Genomic DNA, 21,832 nt, shown 5'->3' with positions numbered 1-21,832 from the left:
CAATAAATTGCTTCCTTGATCCAATTAAAGGTGCTAACAATCACTATAAAATTCATTTGCAACCTATTAAAAAGTATTCCCACTCGCTTTAACAGAGCACACATGAAGAAGATGGAGGCACTACTGATACGGCAACCTTGCTATCCAACCATCACGAGAAAGACAGTGGCGTTGGCCGCACTGATGAAAGCACTCGTAATGATGAAAGCTCAGAGCAGGACATCTTGGGAGATGACCAGAATTCCCTTTGTGACACTCTCCCAGAAAACCACAAGAAGTATAGTCAAGGCACTTTTGAAAGTAGGGACATGCACTTAAGCAATGACTCCTTCCTTTCAGTTGACCATGGAGAGAGAGGAAACTTCCTTGGTATACCTGGAACGGCATGTGAACGTTTCCAGAAACAGCTTGAACTGAAATATCTGGTCAATGGTAATAGTTTTCAGGAGCATGACTTCAGGAGTTTAGACTGTGATGATCAGGAGGTTCAGATGCTTAATGAGGAGTTGCTGAACATTGAGCTGGAGTGCCTGAGTATCATACAAGCACACAGGCTTCATACTGAAGGTGACGATCAGCAAGCCAAAAGTAGCTGTACCAAACACTTAACTGAGCAAATAAATCAGAAGGTCCATCAGGACCTCATTAATAACCAGGTGGACAACGAAGGCTCTACTAGTGCTTACAACACAGGAGAGAGCTGTTGGAGCTTACATCCTGCTCTGGAGTCAGATTCTCCTGACTCCCAAAGGATGGTTTCTGGAGACAAGACTAAAGGATCTCCCTTGCATAGACGCAACTCAACAACAGCATGCTCCAAACATCAACTCTCCCCTATTCAGGAGATCAGCCCCACCAAGAGCTTACCTGGAGATCCAGAGGTCACAAATCACGGGAAAAGAAAGCAGAGCAAGAAAAAGAACCCAAGGAAGGGTCTTTTGACTTCCTTACACCATTCTTCATACAAGAACACCTACATCCCAGCCCATGCACAACACTACCAAAGCTACATGCAACTTATCCAGCAGAAGTCGGCTGTGGAGTATGTCCAGAGTCAAGTCAGCTTGGCCAGCCTCTGCAAGAACTCCGAAACCACTGCCACTAATGCCAGACCCAAGATGGGGTGGAAGGTAAAGATCCGTGGCGATGGAACAAGGTACATCACCAAAAGGCCCATCAGGGATCAGCTGCTGAAGGAGCGCGCTTTGCGCATTCGAGAGGAACGCTGCAGCGTAACTACAGATGATGACGCAGCAAGTGAACTAAAGCTGGGTCGATACTGGAACAAAGAGGAGCGCAAACAACATGTGGCACGAGCCAAGGAACAGCGTCAACAGAGGGAACTCATGAAGCAGTGCCACATGGAGAACAAGGGACAAACAGGAGCAATGACCAAGAAGGAGGAGCCTGATATTATCCAACTTAGCCATAAAAAGATGATGAAAAGGAGGAACAAGAGGATATTTGACAACTGGATGACCATTCAGGAGCTGCTGACACATGGCACAAAGCCCACAGATGGGACTAGACTACATAATTCCTTTCTTTCTGTGACTACAGTATAAGGGATTTTTGGGTTTAGGGCACTTTACTAGTTTACCGTGTAAAATTGTGTGCGGGTTGGTGTGGGAATTCTTGCCTCATTTAAGGAGGTGGTTCATTTTAAGGACTTAATCTATAGTAAATTGTTTGACTCGAAAATTGAAATGAAAGAAGAACTCTGGAAACAAAGCACAGGTTTCATAACTTAAACTTGAGGCTGCAGCAAAAATTCACATGAGTTTATAATATGAAATTTTATTAAACGACTGATCATAATTTACGTAAGAATTTATGCAAATCTTATTAAATGTGATGGCTATTATTTTTAGGTTTCTTCTCACCAAATATTGTAGTGCAAATCAATTGTCTATGACCTGATTATTCCATAGAGTTTTATTCAGATAAAAGGTTAGAAATGCCTCAGATTAAGGATACCACTGCTTTTAACGTGAACTTTTATTGCTCTTCAGGAATACTGTTGAAAGCCCAAGCATTCAGTTCACATGGAGTTCATACAATTTCACTTTTCACAAAAGCAGTGAACATTTATCATAATCTACAAAACCTAATTTAAAAATTCTACATATCAAAAAGGAGCTGTGGAAATAAGTATGGGTAGGACAGTCTGTATACATGTCTGTAGGAAGCATGTAAAGTACAGTTTAAGAGATGTTGGGTGTTGACAGCTCATTTAAACCTTCATACAACTGTTTGCCATTGTTTGATAAAACAAAATGAAAAGCTCATGACAAATAAGGATGGCTCAATAGTGGTTAAGCACATTATGTCGTTTGAAAAGACAAGCTCACTATATTAAGTTATACGTTGCAACCAACAGCACTTGAGTATCTAGTGCATGGAAAATCACATTAGTCCATTTTAGAATCTATTTACCAGCATCAGTGGATTAATACATGTCGGTGCTATGCTGGGAAGGCAGTTAAAAATCAAAGGGTCTAAAAATAAAAAATAAAGGAAATCTGTTGAATTCTGCTATTGAGCAGATGAATACAGAAGGCAATTTGGGAGAAAAGGGGCGTTCTCCTGGAATGTTTAGACACTGGTCTGCTGGTCAACGGGAATCCTGAGATCATTCGTTGACTAATCAAAACTAAAGGAAGTGCACACACACACCCTTACCCCTACAAACATATGCACACATTCACACAAATTCAACCAAAGATTTGCCACATTTTCACTCTTAGAAGAGCAGGAGAGAGATTGATGTGAAGTGAAAGATGCTCATGATTAGAACAGGATTACAGAAAAACGCCATGTACACAAGGCTTTCTTGTTATTCGATGGCAAATGCTCCACTAAACCACCAGAAAGTTGAGCTTCCAGTTTTTGAAGAACCCATATTAAGTGAAGATGCCCTGAGAAGGGTCATAAGGAGGAGATGTTTCACGAGAGGTCTTTAGGGACGTCACCAGATGCCCTTCCTCTCCTGGTCTATAAAGGATCTGCTAAACTTGCAGGATAAGTGATTTTTGGGGTGTTTGTACAGTAGAGTAAAAATCAACAGCGTGGGGCCCCACTTCAGTCTTGCTCCATGGTGTCATCTGCAGTCTCTGTGCTGTCTGAACTGATTTCTGCAGTGGTACTGCCCTCTACTGCCAGCTCCGTGGAACTGCTGGGACATGCAGATAGAGTCTCTGCACTGGACACTCCCTCGTCACTGCTGTTATTGCTGCTACTGCTGACTGGGTCATTTTTCTCCTCCGCTTCCTGAGCCTCGGCGCTCTCTTCTCTCTCTGACTGCTGTTCGGATAGGTCCGATTCCCTGATGGTCACCTGATTGTGGGAAGGGTCGGGTGAATCTTCCGAAGCGGATTTGTCAACCCCGTTTTCTACGACCTCTGACTGTGTACTAGAGGGTTCTGCAGAGAGAAGAGCAGAAAATGTCATGTATGCAAATAGATGCGCAACAGCTGCTGCTATGCAAAGATATAAAAATATTAGAACAGCAGTTAATCAACATGACCAACATTAGGGATTTATTTTACATGGTTTGAGCCCAAATACTATGAATACTACTCAGTCAGAAGTTTGGAACGTTTAAGATTTTATAGTCTCTTATGCTCATGAAAGCTGCATTTACTTGAAAATAATAAATACATTAAATAGAAGAGTTTTTAAAAATACTGTGAAATATATTAAAATGCATTTTATCACTGTGATGGCAAAGCAGATTTTTTTTTTGCATTATTGCCATGTCACAGAAATAATCTTAATATGATGCATTATTATTGGTGCTCAATTATTAAAAAAATAGTTTTTTTTCATGCGTAATTTGTGAAAACCGTAACACATTTTCAGAATTCTTCAATGAATAGAAACTTCAATGAAGATTGCATTTTATTTTAAAACTAAAATGTCAAAAAGTATATTAAGAACATCACAAAAAATAAAATCACAATAAAATACAAATAGTATAAATTTACACAATTAGATTTCTATACATTCATGAGTGTTATTTCTTAGTTTTAAAGACCTTTCTAAGATTCTAAAATGTGTACAAAACGCTAATAGTATTTCCTAATGTGGCCAAACTTTTTACTGTTTGTGTATAACTGCAGAGCACCTCTCCTTTTGTTGAAGGAGGGGGGCTTCTCTGCTTTAAGACATCCAAAGTAAAAAATATATCTAAAAATATAAAAGCTTCAAAAGCGAGACAAACTAATCCCAGACTAAACTGTATGTTTCATATGTCAGTGTCATTGTTTTGTCTCAAGACGCACACCAGTAATGTTTCTTTTCTAAGGCATGCTTATAAAAACTATATCCTAATTGAACTAAGGCCTAATCTGAGTCTTGACTGTGAAATAGGGTCATTAAAGGAGTAGTTCACTTCAAAATGAAATGTTCCTGATAATTTACCTTTTGATTTAGTCTTTGAACGTTCGTTTTAACACTGGGGCAGAATTCCACATATGTGCGTGACCTTTCCAACATGATGACGTCATACGTCATGCAAAAGCAAAACACTAAAGTCATGATTTTGAGGTTAAATTATAAAAACTTTTATTTATTTATTATTTATTTAACAACATGGCCGGTGGTTCGCTAGATAAGACCCTATTGTTTGGTTGCCATAGAAGTGCACTATGTGGGGAAAAAATATGGAATGTTTTACTCAAAAAACATTTTCTTTTCGACTGAAGAAAGACATGAACATCTTGAATGAGATGGGGGTGAGCAAAATGCCTTGCCAAAATTACCTGATATTTTAAAGTGAACTAATCCTTTAAATGTCCAGTATAAACCCCACCAGACTGGCAGGCGGAGGGGACGAGTATGTTTTCTGAATGAGGCTGCGACACCAAAGCTTCAAAATGGGATTTTGGTGGAGGGTTTGTGTAAACTCCAGTACTGTTAGCAAATGGCATCAAAATAATCTGGTTTATGTGGAAGCCAATTATAGTATAATGCATTTTCTGCAGAAATTGCCTTTGCTAGCAAAAATAAATTCTGACATGCATAGCAAAGGAGAGAGAAAATTAAAAAAAAGACAAGAAAAAAAAAAACCGAACCAAATAGCACTTTCCATTTTGTCCATGTACTCATGAACGGTTACCTAGTTACAGTGGTACACAGCTGCTGCAAGTACTCATGTTCATAATACAAATGCATTGTGGATCTGAGCCACATAATACAATATTAAAAAAACCTTTGGTGAAATGAGACTCGGGTTTGGACCAAACAATCAAACCAAATTTAAAAACAGCCCACGACGGCCTCATACGCTAATAATACAACAGCAATAAAGCAGTCTACATGCTTCAATTCAAATTGACCTGACATTCTCAGTCTCTGTTTATTAGGGGTGTAACGGTTCTCCTTAAAGAAAAAAAGAAAAGAAAAACCTAAAGCACCGTTCTCCACTCACGGTTTAGCACGCACGTAAAGCAGACAGTTCATCTGATGTACGTTTCTGTCGATGGATACACTCTGCATGCATTTCACATGCCAGTGGCTGATCAATCAACTGTTAGCATGTAAATCTGTTGCTGAACTCACAGTTCATTACATGTTGGTGTGTGTGTTGCAGTTCAGCATGACGAGCGAAGGAGTAAAGCTGCTGATAGAGCCGCTGCCTGCATCATAGAAATCTCCTGTCTGGGAACATTCAATCTTCGTCAACTCTGTTCTACTCGAGGGCCGTAGGCTCTTATTTGACCAGTCATTTATGTCATCATTACCTGTCCTGGGTGTTGATAGTGTGTAAGCACAGGTGAGACCGTATCAGCACATATCGCCATTTGTGTTTAAACAGACTCTCAGTGATAATTCAAACAGGCACAAAACAATAACGAAAGCGCTGTGCAGGATTCAACAATAAAGACTGCCCTATATCCGGGGCTAGTCTCGCGTAGCCAGACCTTCAGACTGACGGTAGAAGGTCTGGACTCTTTTGCAGCTTTCATTGGCCAAGGACCGCCCAAGAGGACATTTGACTGACATGTAACGCAACAAATCACAGTTCGTTTTGTTCTGCGTCATGTTTAGGGGAGTGAAAATGTAAACTCCTTGTCCCTGCAATAACAGACCGACTTGCATCTAGAAGTTGTTAATTCAAGAATGTTTGGCAAGTTTAGAGCAACAATGAGCCACGAACTACACATACTTTTTAAAAATCAGTGTTTAGTTGATCCTGATGAGCGTTCATTATTACTAAACAAATATATATAAATCACAATCTATAACAAAAATACTACTATACACTAGATCAGTGAATAATTCAGCAGCAAAAGTTACAAAATCAAGAGTGCACAATAATTGTATAAAATCTAAACCTTTAGTGAAAAAAAAAGAAAACCATAAGTGAAGAAGTGTAGCTCTAAATCTGGTAATAATGTTACACAAAACACATTCATGAAAAACAAGTTAATATAGTTATAGAAATAGGGCCTATATACTAATAAATTAAATATATGTATAGCACACCTTTTTAATGAGGCAGCAACATATTATAGATAGGGCAGAACAAGAAAGGCTATTAATAATCTTTCATAGCACAAAATTATTATAATTTAGAGCAGCTCAAAGCGCGTATACGCATCCTGTGCGCAGGATGATCCGCTTGAAGCAACACTGAGTCAGCGTAATGCACTCCGTCCGCATTGAGAAGTTCAAAACACAAAGGGAAGAGAAAGACGCATAGTGTATCTATGGAGCTTAAAGGGTTACTTCAGCGATTAGCATATGGCTTTGTATCAGTAGAAACCCTGGAGAATATTCAAATTATTGTGCTTTCCCCCCTCATATCTCCCTGAGACGAGAGATTTATGCATTTTATTTCTGGAAAAATTCCTCCTATGATGCAAAATGACGATTTTTGCATCATAGGAGGAATGTTTGCCCAAAGGCTAAAGACTACAGCCAGCAGAGGGAGCCATTTCCGCATGTTTTGAATCCGGCATTGGGGGATGGGAGATTACACTCAGCTTGCAGGGAGAGCTCAGCTTGCAGACAGGATCATTTAAACGGAGCTATGGTGAGCAATGTAAGTCTTTTAACTTCTCAAATTCATTTCTATGAAAGTTAAGCTTGCAAAGGCATGAACTGAAACGCGCCAGACTGAACTCGCGTTGTGAATGTATGCCGCGAATGTAGTTGCGATTACCTCAGCTCTCATCATGAGAGCTAATTTCTCTCACTCCTGCAGTTAGTGCTCAGTGCTGTGATACTCGCGGTGACTCACTCAATATATTGAACAGACACGTTCAGGTTTTAATTGTAGTGTCTTCTCTAACTCAGTCACAGAAGTTGGTAGCGTTGGGAATGGCCTCACGGGGCAGCAAAGCATTCTGGGAATTGTAGTCTTTCATCCCCATGGAACAAAAATACATTTTCTGTCTTTTCTCAGTCTAGAAGACACCAAATTCAAAAATAATTTCACATTTCTACTGCATTGATGACCCAGTTTAAATACAGATTCATCTTCCCAGCGCTGAAGTACCCCTTTAACTGAGCCGCAGCGGAGGGAAGCATTGACGTGAACTTGAATTTAATGACTTAAATATTTAACTGTACCTCACATTAAACTATTGAAAGGCTTCAGAACACTTATAATATAGTGCACAAATCGCTGATGATGCTTTATTATGTTTTTGTGCCTTTTGTGGGTGGGTGTTAAGTGTAGGGCTTAACAATAACACAGAATATTTTACGCACAGTATCGAATTTGGATCGGCCCTAGTAAACACGACAGCGTTCTTCATCCACGAGGGAGTTTGGAGTCGCAGCATTCGTTTCGAGGTGGACCGTTAAAGAACGCAGCACAAAAGAACGCTTGGAACAGTTGACCGAACTGATGGGCCAGTGCTGCATCTTCACAAAGAGTCATAATCTGTGTTTTTTAATCCTTGGCAACTTAAACCAAGCATAAGGAGATGCGAAAGAGAACTCACGTAAGCTGTTTGAGAAGTTTTGTGGGAACATCCGAAGCGTGCACACAGAAAAATGCATTTCAGACAATGGGTGTATACTAAGTTGAGTTTACTTTCAAATCTTCTTGTGCTCCAAATGACAACTTTCAAACAAAAATTGTCAACCTCCTACGCAGTTTACGTCGTAAACACATTACATTTACATTACACAGTACACTTTCAAAGCGCTACATCAGAACGCCAGCTCACCATGCATGCATGTAAAGCTGACACAGGAGCTAGCCAATGGTGAGCCCCCCTAGAGAATTGAAAGCGCTGTACTCTATTTACAAATAGAGTAAACTGCGTAGGAGGCTGGCACAGACAAGAAGTCATTTTTGAATTAAGTCGTTAAAAGTATTCCTGTCGCTTCCTAACATTAAGGGTGAAGCGGTGGAGTCACATAGACTATTTTAATTATGTCTTTACTGCCTTTCTGGAAGTAACGTTAAAGTCTTTGGAGGGGTCTGACAGCTCTCGGAAGACGAACAAAGGTCTTGCACGTTTGGAATGACATGAGGTGAGTAATGACAGAAGTGTCATTTTTGGGTGAACTATCCCTATAATGTTCATCAAACAACAAAAGACAAAAAAAAACAAAAAAAAAACACACTCACTGCTCTAGATTTAACTTTAATAATGATTAAATCTTAATTGAATTAATACAGCGAAGATTATATGCAGGGTTCTTTTAGATTATATTTGTCATTTCTGTACCTGAAAACCGTTAGACCTACCAGGAGAACTTTTATATCTTTGCTCTGTTGTATTCTTGTGCTATTACTTGTAGTTAGATAATTTGTTCTTATTTTCTATTTTTGATTGTAGTCCTTTTTCCCCATGAACACAGCACATACCAAACCGTGTCAAAACCGTGACCCTAAAACCGTGAGAAGTTTGAATCGTTACACCCTTACTGTCTTTGTAGGTATGCCAACATGCTCCCCATTCTATGTAAATCTGCTTGTGGTTTCTTAGAGAAGTCAAAACAAGGTTAGGTTCTGAAACTGTAAAAAGGACATACCTTGGTCTTCAGCGACAAATTCATCAGGTTTATTATCCTTCACCTCTACAGTGACGTCTGATGAGGACTGCGGTAGATCCGATGAGCTCTCTGCTATTGATATGCAGGACAGCTGTTTTTCATCTGGTTCTTTCTCCATTCCATCATCTTCCTCCTCCTCATCCTCTTCTTCTTCTTCAAACTTGAGCCTCTTTGCTTTCTGCATTTCAGCATTCGTGGCATCCTCATCTTCACAATGTTTACTCTTCACTGGACCACTGTGTGAACCTTCTGCTTCTGATGACGACTCGCTAAATAAGAAAAAAAGTTTAAAACTCCAAAATACACACTGTTACAGACCCATTCAATTCAAATGTAAGTTTCACTGCTTTTATTTGGCAAGTTAACTGCAAAAGTCATGCATTCATTGATATCAAAGGGTTACTTTTTGTAATACAACTAACAGATTTCAGCATTTTTTTTTTAGATAAAGGTGACATTTAGTATCTATTTTTGTTACTTTCAAATGCTTTAAGTATTGATTTTGTTATACAATTGTTTTACCAGACTTGAAACAAACTTTGAAATGAAAATCTATCATAAAAAATAGCACATCTAAACTAGGGGTCGCAACCTTCTTGTCATGAAGTGCCGTGTTTCCCACCATTCCACTGGGCCGGGAGCTGTTATAACACACTCTCGTATATGTAGTTATTTTTGGAGGAGTAAAATTCACATTTGTGTCTTCAGCAACAAGATGCAAAAAAAAATGGCCCCCCTCTTTCAGTCGTTGTTTGACGATTGGATAGCTATCCGTTTAGAGAAAACACAAAGTGACCAGGTATGCATGAATTTAAAATAAAAGTATGAGTTAATTTATGTATTCATACAATTGTTTTTAATGTAACAATTAATTATCATTATTTTATTTTACAGACCAGTAAAATTAGAATGCCAACACATTTTGAAACGTTAATCCATTGAGCTTATCGCTTCTCTTTGTTGAAAAACAACAGATTTAGAAACAGTTATGTAAAATATGGAACAAAATATGGAAAACGATAACTGAAATTATTAAGTAAAAAACACTGCATTAATCAAATCTTCCATAAGGTTTTTAAAAGTGGGTCCACATAGTTTGAACAAGAGGGTCATATGCAAACTAGTCATATGCGGATTGCGGTTATAATCCACAAATAATCTGTGGGTCGGGACTCGGGTTGCCAAGTAATAAAAAAAGTGGGGGTGAGTAAATCAGGAAATTTTCATTCTGAAGTCAACTGCTCCTTTAATGTGTTATTACATGGTAAAACACAATGAACAGGACTCGCTCTTTTACTTGTTTTCAACAAAATATCTCTTCAGGAAAAAACAAATCGAGAAAAGGGTATGCCTAGAACACCTCCTAGTGGTTATTATATAAAACAATGCACAAGATATTGCTTAAAGGGATAGTTCACCCATAAATTAAAATTCTGTCAGCATTTACTCACCCTCAAGTTACACAAAAGATGATATTTTGAAACGTGTCATTTCTGGTCCCCATTGACTTCCATAGTATTTTTTTCCTACTATAAAAAGTCAATGGGAACCACCAACTGTTCGATTACTAACATTCTATAAAATGTCTTTTTTGTGTTCAACAGAACAAAGAAACTCATACAGGTTTAGAACAAATTGAGGGGGAGTAAATGATGACAGACTTCCCATTTTTGAGTGAACTATCACTTTAATAACTTAACAGCTTTAACTAAAAATATAAACAAGCTTAACAGAAATCATTTAAAGCGTTTTCCAACACGATGGAAATATCAATGTGTTTAAAGCATAATTTTTCCATCAAGCACTAACTTGCTGACTTTTATTAAGCTACACAGTTGCAGGGCCCAGTTGTTTTAGGAGCAATGAAAGTAAAACCAAATTTTCAAAAAGATGTTTTTTTAAAAAAAAACAATGTTTGGGAGCATTTTTGGGAGTAGTTAACCAGGACCAAATTAAGCGTGGGGTACGCGTCACAGCTGTGAAGCGCTGAATGTGACAACATTCACACACTGTACTTACCTGACTGTTCTCTCTGATTGTTCGGAGGCCTGTTCTTTGCTCTCTGTGCTGTCAGGAAGGCCGTTGGTAGCTACACTGCTGGACAGGGAGAGTTTTGGTCTGTTCAGTGGCCTGGGTGTTCCTGGACCATTCACATTTCTATCACAGACAATCAAAAACACATCAAACCATCAGACAAGTTAAATTTGGTTAATCTACTAGACTCTCTTTACAGTGAGCACTAACATTTCAAACCGACTTGGTTTCGAGACCCACAAGGCTATTTTCAAAGTTTCCACAATAGTGGTTAAAAATATAAAACGTACCTATCTGGAAAAGCTGAAGTGTTTCCAGGGAACATGACACCATTCATTCTGTTTACACAACCTGACCCTTTTTTCCTTTAAAAATAAAAGATGCATATTAGGGACAGTGGAGCGGTTTTTAAAAACACTACAAGCATCACTAAAGCTGATACTGAACGCTGGCCACTCACAAAGCCATAAATGAGGAGAAAAAAAGTTTAACTCACTCTGAGGTAGGATACACACAACTGACCACCATCACATTCTGAAAAAAACAAAAAGAAACATATTTTACGTCTTGGTAGAGTTCTAATTTGCCTTAATTATCAAATACAAATAATCAGTTCCCAAAGAATTGTTCATTTCCTTAAACACAACATACCTTCTCCACACCCCGGAGGAACTTGTCTGTTCCTGTGTAGTTTCTTTTTGGCTCAGTGAGAAGCTCACAAAGACGCTGAATAGTGAAAGGAATCCTAAAGAAAAAATAATAATTTTAATATTTTCGCTGAGTGACTACTAGGGGTGGGAATCACCAGAAGCCCCATGACAAAATATTACCACAATTCTTAAGCCACAATACAATATTGTGATTTTAAACATTTTGCAATATGCTGAGTATTGCAATAAAACGCATTGCGATTACCTGTTTTCAACTGCAAATGTCCCCAAACTTTGTCCATATACGTTTTTATCTAATAAGATAAAGTTCTCAGTCTGTTCATTTCACATCTTCATATCCATCTCCTTCGTTCAATATTTTTCTTCCTCGTATATTTTGCACATTTTAATAGAAATGAGTTGTCAAATTAAATTTCTCACATTTAAAGCCAATGTATTTGTTTTTACAATAAATGCTATGTGACAATGTGGTTTCTTAATGTTTTCACGGTGCGTGTCTGATAGAGAAATGATTTGCTTGTGCTGAAATTACAGCTGAGAGAAAGATTTGAAATTATTATTATTTCCCTCATTTATGCACAATAATCGCAATCTGAGCTAAAATTCAGGCCCTGAATCAATTCATATTTGGCCTTCAATGTTTTTCCCCACCTGAACTGTGGAATGTGTCAGTTGTCTCTTACCCGTTGTATCCATTGACAATTTTGAGAATCCTCTGCTTCATCTCCTCAAAGGGAATGTACTCAACGTTTGGATTGGCAGGTCCCCTTTGCTCTGGACAAGAGGCTTTAAAATCATCCATCACTTTCTCCAGTTTGAAGAGGAAGTAGTTTTTAAACTGAGACCACTGAATGCTGAGGGAGGATGTGAAAGATTCAATAAAGATGACGAAATAGGCAATTCAATAAAGGAAATTAGAAACGTTTCTATTCTAACAGCTTACTTTAACAATGCACTCTGAATGGGTGAAACTGCAGCATGAAAAGAAGTGAAATGGCTTCTCGAATGAGAAGAAACATAGGATTTAGGTCCAATCCCAATTCTATTTTATACCCCTTCGCTTACCTCTAACCCTTGAAACAGAGTGGTAAGGCGTAGGGGTGAAAATATTCCCCAAAGAAATGGGACAATACTACCATACAATTAAAAGTCATCCCACCCCATTGCTTTTATTAGTGTTCTGTAACATTTAACCAGTATGAACAGCAATGAAGTGAGTGCATAGGCAATATCTAACAGAAATCAGACGCGAGAACATAAATTATTCACTCAACGTTGTTTGACGCTGTATTTGGACTTAAGAAAACTGCACTCGTTTTCAGCATCCTTGACATTGAGAAGTGCCTCTTGTTTGTTGACCGCCATTCCGTGACGGATATGGTTTAGTTTTCTACTGTGGTGCTGTGATAACAGAGCTCTTTGCAATGTAATACAAATTACATTCAGTTGTTGCCTTGGAGATGCAAGAGTTTACAGACGATACATGACATAAATATAGACTGTGTTATGAAGGATGACCTGATTTCACTTCAGAAGGTCTTTATTAACCCACTGGAACCTTATGGATTACTTTTATAATGGATGGATGTGCTTTTTTTCGGTTTCAAAAAGGTACCATTGTCTCCCATTGTTAAGCTTAGAAGAGCCAGGATTATTTTAATACAACTCCAATTATGTATGGCTCAAAGAAGAAATTCATATACACCTAGGATGGCTTGAAGGTAGGGCTGAACGATTTTGGAAAATAATCTAATTGTGAATTTTTTTTTATACCAATATTGCAATTGCGATTTAATATGCAATAATTTTTAAGCTCTTTATCTTCTGTATTATTCAACAAAGATGAGCAATAAATCATGGTGGGAATCTTTAGGCACCTCATGATCCGAATCCAAAACAATTCTTCTTATTATTATTATTAATTCATCTTAATAAAACTTAAACTTCTTTTAATTAGAAGTACTTTTTAAAATAATTACACAAATTAATTTAAAACAATTTCATGTTAAGAATTTTAAATATAGCTATAAACTAATATAGCTTCAAAACATAAAAAATAGTAAATAAATGAGGAACAAAAAACATTACAAACAATGAACAATTGTATGATTGATTGCTTTCAGTATGTAAGATTATCTGAACGTGAGTGATTTTCTCATCTTTACTATTGTTTGATTAACAAATGACGACATCATAGACAGCAGGAGATCTGCATTCACACTAATGCAGAGATCTTTTCAGAAATATAAGATGTGGTTTGTCCATTTAATCCCTTAAGACATTAGTGACTGTGTTTACATTAATTTTTCATCATAAAATCATTCTGACACGTGCACAGCCGAATGTGCGAGTGCTCTTCACAAAGGTTGGCGGGAGCATTTGAAACTGAAAGCCTTAAATTAATCGTTCAGCCCTACTTGAGGGTGAATAAATCATGGGGTAATTTTCATTTTTGGGTGAACTCACCATTTAAGGCAGTGTAGTGACTGTGAAATATGTAGCCATTGTAGGTCATTCATGCTGCATCAAGAATTGTCATAAAAAAGTAGATATTTTTACATGTAAAAATACTAAGGAGATAGTAGTGTACCAAACAAGATAACTTTGCTCAGCTTACCAAATAGGCAGAGTTTCCGCTAGAAAAAAATGGTGCCGGTCAAAGTGACCGGCAGAGGTTTCGTTTTCCGGACGTTTTGATGATATGCCGGTCAAAAACTCCTGAAAGCAGTTTGTGTAACTTAAAAAAAAAAGACATAATCAGGCCGTATATGCAACATGTTTATTAGCCTAACTTTCAAATAGACGTAAAAAAACATGAACGTCCGATTGGCGTCAATCAACCAATTTTTTTAACTCATAGGCGTAATTTGCGGGTGGGACAGGTGGGACATGTCCCCACCACTTTTTTATCTTGCTTCACGGATGAACCTAACTAATACAAACAAAACATCTCTGGTTAACTAGAAGAGTATAATTTCATTTGTTTGTTAAATAAGAGGCGATCGCTCGTTGCCGCTGTTATCAGTGGAGCAGATTTCTCTTGCGGCTCGTGCAGTCTTCACACAGACGAGCGCTTTAATCTAACGCTTAACGCCGTTGCAGAGACTTTCTGTTTGTTCCGGTCAGATCGCGAAACAAAATGCACAAAAACTGTTCCTGCTCTTGATGTACAACCACTGATGGTATTCGGTTTTGATGAGAGAAAAAATAGGCTACGAGGGCATATTAGAAACGAGAACTTCTGACAAGTTTAACGGACTAGACCAGGGAGTATAAGCAAAGTGTGCAAATCTATATGCCTTTATTCACGTGAAAAATCTTGGCACAACACTATTGTGTTTAGATGCAATAATTAAACGCAATTAATAAATTTAATTATAAACTCAGTATGTCTCATTTAGTTGGTAACATTTAAATTGGCCACCGTGTGAAATGACAAAATCATATAATAGAATATAACAGTATACTGATAACTGTAAGCAGGTATGCACTACAAGATGTTTTTGAATGCATTAGAGAAAACGACAAAATTACTTATTCACAAAATTACGTGTGTGAATAAGTGCTACCTGTTTAAAATGTGCTTGCACCCGATCAGATTCAGTAGAAGGTAAAAAAAATAAAAAATTCCCTTAAACTTTAACATCCCGCTCATGCCAATCGCCGTGATCATCTGTATCAAGCTGGTTGTTTACCGTGAGTTCTGAACACTGCACTATCTGCACTATGTGCTTATTTACATCTTTTCGTTTCTACACATATTAGGTTAGGCTACATATTCCTCATGTCTGTGAGGCAAGCCTGCTGAGTTTCAGTTTATTTGAGACGCGCTTCAGTTAATGAGCAATGAAAGCGATGGCTTCCGCGACCTAGTCTACTTATTTATATCTTATTTATTAAATACATGCAATTAACCGAAGAAACCTTTATTAAAATTAAGAGACAATTTGTACAAAACGAAAGAAAGGCTTTTTACAAAACAAAACTTAATATTAAACTAAATATAACCACCAAAATCATTTCTGACCCACTTGCATCTTTGCACTTATAGCCTATCATAATCAGATGAAATCTAAAAATAATATTATAATATTTAAACATAAATATGAAGAAAAAAAACATTGTTTAATGGCTACAACAAGTAGCCTATAGTAAGCTACAGATTAATGTCATGTCTGAGCTGGATTTGAACGAACATCATTTTACCGGTGGGTTCATGAGCGCGCGCCTGCGGATTATTGAGCTGATCACACCGGCTCCGCTCCGCTAATTAGTCATTACAGGCTCGTTCTCGATACTTACACGGGCAGGGCCGGTCTCTCGGGTGCATGGGCTCGGGTAGGGTTGGGCTTTATTTTTTTGAGCCGATCTACGCTCTAGTTCTGGCGAAAAATGTAGTGCTGTGCCGGCCCGTTGTCATAAATTGTTCTCGTGATGGAGCGGTAGTGGAGCGCTCTCGGAGCGAGTAAAAACCACAACGCTCCGACTTTTAAAAAAAAAAAAAAAAAAAAAAAAAAAAAAAAAAAAATCGCTCCTCACTCCATTCAAAATCTCGCCACTCCGCTCCGCTCACATAGCCTACTCTGCTTCGCAGGCTGTGGAGAATTGCAATCCTCCATAGCCACGGAGCACTGTCATGACAGCGAGGGCATCACGAGGGCTTACGGTATCGATAAGAGGCAGTTTTAATCTGACAATTTGACCGAAAAGATTTCATTTTGTCGGACATTTAATTTTTTTCCCGGCCAATGTCCGGTAATTACCGGACAACAGAAACCCAGCAAATAGGAATGTGTCGGTATCAAAATTTCATGTTGTGATTAATTGCTGAAGCTTTTTTCACAGTATGCGATATCACGATATTGAAATACATTGCAAAAAAAAGCGTAGTCATACTATAACAGGTTTAATAATTTTCTTAATAAAAATAACTGACCATTTAAATACAATAAAGCAGTACACAAATATGAATAAAGTAAACAAATATTTAAAACAAATTAAAGTGCAACAGAATGATAAAGAACAATAGGTAACACTTTACAATAAGGTCTCACTAGTTAAATAGTTAAATTTTTACAGAAGTTATTCTTCTTTGATAACATTAGTTAAAAAAAAAAAAAGCAACTGTTAGTGTTAGCTCAGGTCCATTAAATAAAACAGTTATAACGTTTAATGTTAATATTGTCATTTACAATACATTTAACTAAGATTAATAAATGCTTTAGAAGTATTTTTCATTGTCAGTTTGTTAATGAATTAACCATTGTTAAATAATTGAGCCTTATTGTGTATAAGTGTGTGACTGAACAACAGAGAATCAGAACATATTCAAACAAAACCTGGGTTTTAAAAATAAAATGTTTAAATTTGAAAATGAATAGCCATAAGTCTTTAAGTATTAGGTGATGTGATGAGCACCGTAGCAAATACAGAAATCTAAATGGCTGTGTGTTTAGTACAAGGAGTACCGGGGAAACGGCTGCATTTCTGCTGTTGCATCAGCATCCTCTGCTGTCAGTGTGAATGCCAACTCCTTCCCTCCGCCGCCATGTGCTTTTCATGCGCATTGGGTCTGTTTACATCAGTGCGCATTCCTCTTTCACCTGTTGTTCATTTTAAATGGTTGATGGGTAAAGTATTCTTAAAATGCTTTCTAAAAATCTGAATAATTTGTAATAAATTATTCACTGTATTTTGAAGTGCCCACTATAACAATATGTTCATTATTGTGATATATTGTATTACCGTTTACCGGGACATGTCTATTCCCAAATAACCCACTGTTAAACAGTGGATGCAGTTTGTACTTCCGGAGCAACGATGGAGTTCTGCAAGCGTGTTCGTTTGTTTCCGATCACTAGTCGAAACAAGTCGTTTTGTTGGCAATTGGTGCATAAATGCATATAATGTCAACAATACGACCGTATAGTGAATGGAAAGTTTTCAAGGAATAATGCCATGATGTATTTTGTGTGTACTCCTGACTTTTTGCCCCACTCACTGCACACCTTCACGAGCTCACCAAAAACTGGAGATATGAAGGATGCAATACTCTATAGGTACTCAAGATAAACGTGTGACTGGCAGAAACTTTAAGTTCCCTTTAAAGTAAAAAAAAAAAAAAAAAAAAAAACAATAGTGCAGGTATCTGTATTTATTTCAGTATGGGGCAATCCTCTTAAAGGGGGGGTGAAACACTCAGTTTCAGTCAGTGTCATGTCAATCTTGAGTACCTATAGAGTAGCATTGGATCCTGCATATCTCCGAAAAGTTTTTATTTTTTTAATAATTATATAAGAAAGATGCGCTGTTCCGAGTCTTTCCGAAAAAAGCCGAGCGGGTGGGGGCGTGTCGTGTGAGCGGAGCTAAATAATGACGTGTGCAGCAGCGCGCTGTGTGTTGAGTCGAGCGTCATCCCTAACAGCGGAAAAAAACTTTATTCAAAATAAAAATATGGCTTTTAATCAGATACAGCCATACATCTATGATCCGGAATCAGACCCAGAGGCTGCATTTGAACAGGAGCAGCAGCAAAAACGACTAGAGCAGGACGTCTGTATGTGGTAAGTTACAAGTTATACACTAACTATATAATATGCTTAGCGGCTTGTGTTATTTACATATTTATACTTGAATTATATCGTCGTATTTTTGTCTTTGAAGGTGTACATGTGGGAAGTGCAGTTGTGCACGTGTGTTTGTGTGTTTACGCGTGGTTTGTGTAGCCAGTAAGCGGACTAAAAGCAGTCTCACTCACCCTTCTAATGTTGGGACTGCTCCATCCTTCAGCATTAGGCGATTGGGAAAATTCGGCGTCGAGCTGGGCCTTGTTTATGAAACAGTCGGCACCGAAATGCAGCGAACAGATATAAACATTCGCGCAACTCAGTTGCTGATCCGGAAAAGCAAATTACATCCACTGTTTGGTCTGGCAACCAAAAACCCACTTTTTTGGTGACATTGTTATGTGCTATGTGTAATTGTCACCTGTCCAGCATCCTACAAGCCCCGCTTTGATGGGCAGGCTGTTGCTTTCGCTCTCTCCCTCGCTCTCTCTCACGCGCTTCCGGTAGAATTGTCCGTAAGGCCCATACAAGGAAATTCCGCCCCCACTAACGTCAATGGGGACGCATGATCTCAAAAAACTTGCCGAAACTTATGACTAACCGGAAGTAGTATTTTTGACAAAGAAATACTCCCATCAAACGTCCACCTTAACTTTTGAAACTTTGTCTATGTTTAGTATGGGATTCCAAGTCTTTAACAGTGTAAAAAGATCAGTATGCATGAAACAGCATTTCACCCCCCCTTTAAGGTGGAGGAACCAGAATGGAACTTCCATTTCCAAATTCTTTTGAATAAAGCAATATTCTCTTTACAATAGCATAAACTAAAGTGCATTTGACTCGGAATCTGTTTGTGAGAGTGCTGGACTTACATGGTCTCTCCTGTTCTTGCAACATGCGATAGAAACTGGTCCAAAATAGGGCAGGTTTCTTTTTCTCCTTTCTTCTCGAAATCTACAGTGAACAACACAGTAAACAATAACGCTTCATTAATGTCCCGTGGAAAGTTCATTTTATTCTACAGTGTTTGTCAAAATTACTGCCGTTTTATTGTATTGCCTGTCATTGCTTTTTGATGTGCATTCATGCTCCAATTGTGTATGAAAAATGTCAATGAAGCACTTTAAAACTGACATTTCTCTGCTGCTGACACCTTTACAAAGTTAAGTCACACAAACAAATGCACGACTAACTTTTTTTGCTGACTGTGCAGCTAAGTTAATGCAAGTGAGAACTTTCAGACAGTAAATAAGCGACTACACCAGTGTATTCTGTGCTCGCATAGTAACAGCAGTGTAGCTTACAGCTAACCGGCTTTCTATCTGTTCCCGGGTAGCAGAAGACTTTATAAACTTCCGACGTGGTACATCAACAAGATCAACTCAAACACATTCTCTGGGTATTGTTGAGAATTATTCATATCGATTATAAGTGATATTTAATGATTTTCCGGCATGAACAGCACCTAGCATTGGCTGCTAGTTTGATTTCCTAGCTTAGCTTACAAGCTAACGAATTTGCCAAACCTTTTCTGTTATTCGTTATTTATTAGTGGTACCTCTAAATGCTCCCAGAAGTGTGTCGATTTCCATCGTGGAGGTATGTTTGCTACTCTCTGGTCTCTCTGAGTCCAGCTGGAAACAGAAAGATGGCAACAGCGACACGGAGAAAACAGCAGCAAATCTTTAATATGGCGCCGGTGACGTCACTCACTGACACTGACTGCTGCCGCTGAGCATGCGCCAGGTCTGGATGTTATGAAAACTGCTTATTTTGCATTGAGGAGCGAGACACATTCTTTCTTGTTAACTTGTTAGATATTAAACTGTTACCACTGTGCATCCGTCTGAGTCAAATAAACGTTGAAGGTAATAACAGAACTTGTAACATTTATATAGTATAGTTAGACCTAGTTGTGGCTGTTTTAGGCAGAGGCAGTGATTTCAGAGAGAGCATAATAAAGCAGTTCTGGTTGGTTTTGATCTTTTATTTCTTACTTATGAGGCTGCATTGAAACAACACTCATCAGTACCGGGCAATCAAGAATAAAACTGAATAATGAATAAATAATAGCATAAGAATTGTGGATCTCAGAAGTTAACTATAGCCAAATTAACAGGGGGAAGGGGTCTGAAAACATTAACAGATGTTAATTTAGTCAAATGAAACCATGAATATGTCTGAATATATTTGCAAGACACTGTAAATTAAAAACTAACCAAAGGGAGGCAGTGTATACGTGATTAAAAATGTAATAATTAAAGAATATGTTTAGCCTAGTGGCAGTGTTTTGCAAGTTAGGCTAATTGTGCACATATGAGAAACTGTCCATTATGTGTCTTACCTTTACAACCAACATTTCTCTTTTAATAGTGTCTTCTCTTCTCTATTACATCTAAACTTAACTTACTTTAAATGATTTATGTTCAGTGTAAATTGCTTCTCTGGGATCCAACAAATGAACTTATACGTAGGCTATACATAGGCTTACATACATACAGTATATAAAACAAAAAATCACATAAGCAATGTGCTGAGATGTCTTCAAACCTGAGTGTTATCTTTAAAACTGCAAAACTTGATCATGATTTGAGATGATCAAAAGAGCATCTTGTGCTTCAGAATCTGACCACAAGATCAATAAACTTCACTCATTTAATTTGCGAGTTAAAGGGATAGTTCACGCAAAAAGGACAATTCTGTCATTAATTAATTACCTTCATGTCATTCCCAACCTGTAAGAACTTCGTTCATCTTCAAGAAATAAATTAAGATATTTTTGATGAAATCTGAGAGCTTTCTGACCCCACATAGACAGCAACACAACGACAACTCTCAGGGTCCATAAAGGTAGTAAAAACAATGTTGAAATCATCCATGTGATCAGTGGTTCAACTGTAATGTTATGAAGTGTCGAGAATATTTGCATTGGAGACTGACACAGGCTAGAATGAAATTGTTGAATAAAGTCATTATTTTTGTTTGTCTTTGCACACAAAAAGTATTCTTGTCACTTCATAACATTAAGGTCGAACCATGAGCACAAATTGCTGTCTATGGAGAGGTCAGAAAGCTCTCAGATTTCATCAAAAATAAATAAATCATACAAATCTTAAATTGTGTTCTGAAGGTGAATGAAGGTCTTACGGGTTTGGAACGACATAAGGGTGAGTAAATAATGAAAGCATTTTTGGGTGAACTATCCCTTTAAATATTTATTTTTCAATTTATTTAAAAAAAAACGTATTTTTTTATATATCCAGAGTGGGTTTCAGTCCTAAACATTATTGTTTATTTCTAGGTTTGTACTAAATTTTGATGGCCAGTTTTTTGTTTTATTTTTTTTCTTCTTTTCTTATTCAGTATGGACTATACAGGGACTATACTGTGTATATCATATAAAACACGCCATCATCATTATTATTATTTTAAAATATTTTGTTTCATAGGTAACAATACAAGTATGCTGTTCGTAGTTTTCAAACGAGCACATTTATTTATAAAACATTTAGACTTTTAAACGTGCGGAGGCTGTGATTGGCT

General features: G+C 37.7%; 2 protein-coding genes across 3 annotated transcripts in view; one reads left to right on the top strand and one right to left on the bottom strand.

Moving 5' to 3' along the window:
- Positions 1-1,864, top strand: part of pdzrn3a (PDZ domain containing RING finger 3a) — a 49,407-nt gene extending 47,543 nt beyond the window's left edge. For both annotated transcript variants that reach the window (XM_067446673.1, XM_067446674.1), the window contains one exon: positions 96-1,864. In XM_067446673.1, coding sequence (XP_067302774.1) covers positions 96-1,565 — 1,470 coding nt within the window. In that variant the 3' untranslated portion in view covers positions 1,566-1,864. The remainder of the gene's footprint in view (positions 1-95) is intronic.
- Positions 1,865-1,980: 116 nt separating this feature from the next.
- On the bottom strand, positions 1,981-20,021 carry ppp4r2a (protein phosphatase 4, regulatory subunit 2a). The gene is made up of 9 exons (XM_067446677.1): positions 19,848-20,021; positions 19,162-19,243; positions 12,407-12,577; positions 11,704-11,797; positions 11,549-11,586; positions 11,343-11,417; positions 11,038-11,175; positions 8,998-9,287; positions 1,981-3,422 (listed from the first exon to the last, which is right to left on the bottom strand). The coding sequence occupies exons 1-9, from the start codon at positions 19,879-19,881 to the stop codon at positions 3,082-3,084; spliced, it is 1,263 nt and encodes a 420-aa protein (XP_067302778.1). The 5' UTR covers positions 19,882-20,021; the 3' UTR covers positions 1,981-3,081.
- Between the last annotated feature and the right edge of the window lie 1,811 nt (positions 20,022-21,832).

This window comes from Pseudorasbora parva, chromosome 6 (assembly GCF_024679245.1).
Source record: "Pseudorasbora parva isolate DD20220531a chromosome 6, ASM2467924v1, whole genome shotgun sequence".
In the NCBI taxonomy this organism is placed as follows: domain Eukaryota; kingdom Metazoa; phylum Chordata; class Actinopteri; order Cypriniformes; family Gobionidae; genus Pseudorasbora; species Pseudorasbora parva.
Note: the sequence above shows the minus strand (reverse complement) of the source record. Positions and strands in the feature narration are given on the sequence as shown.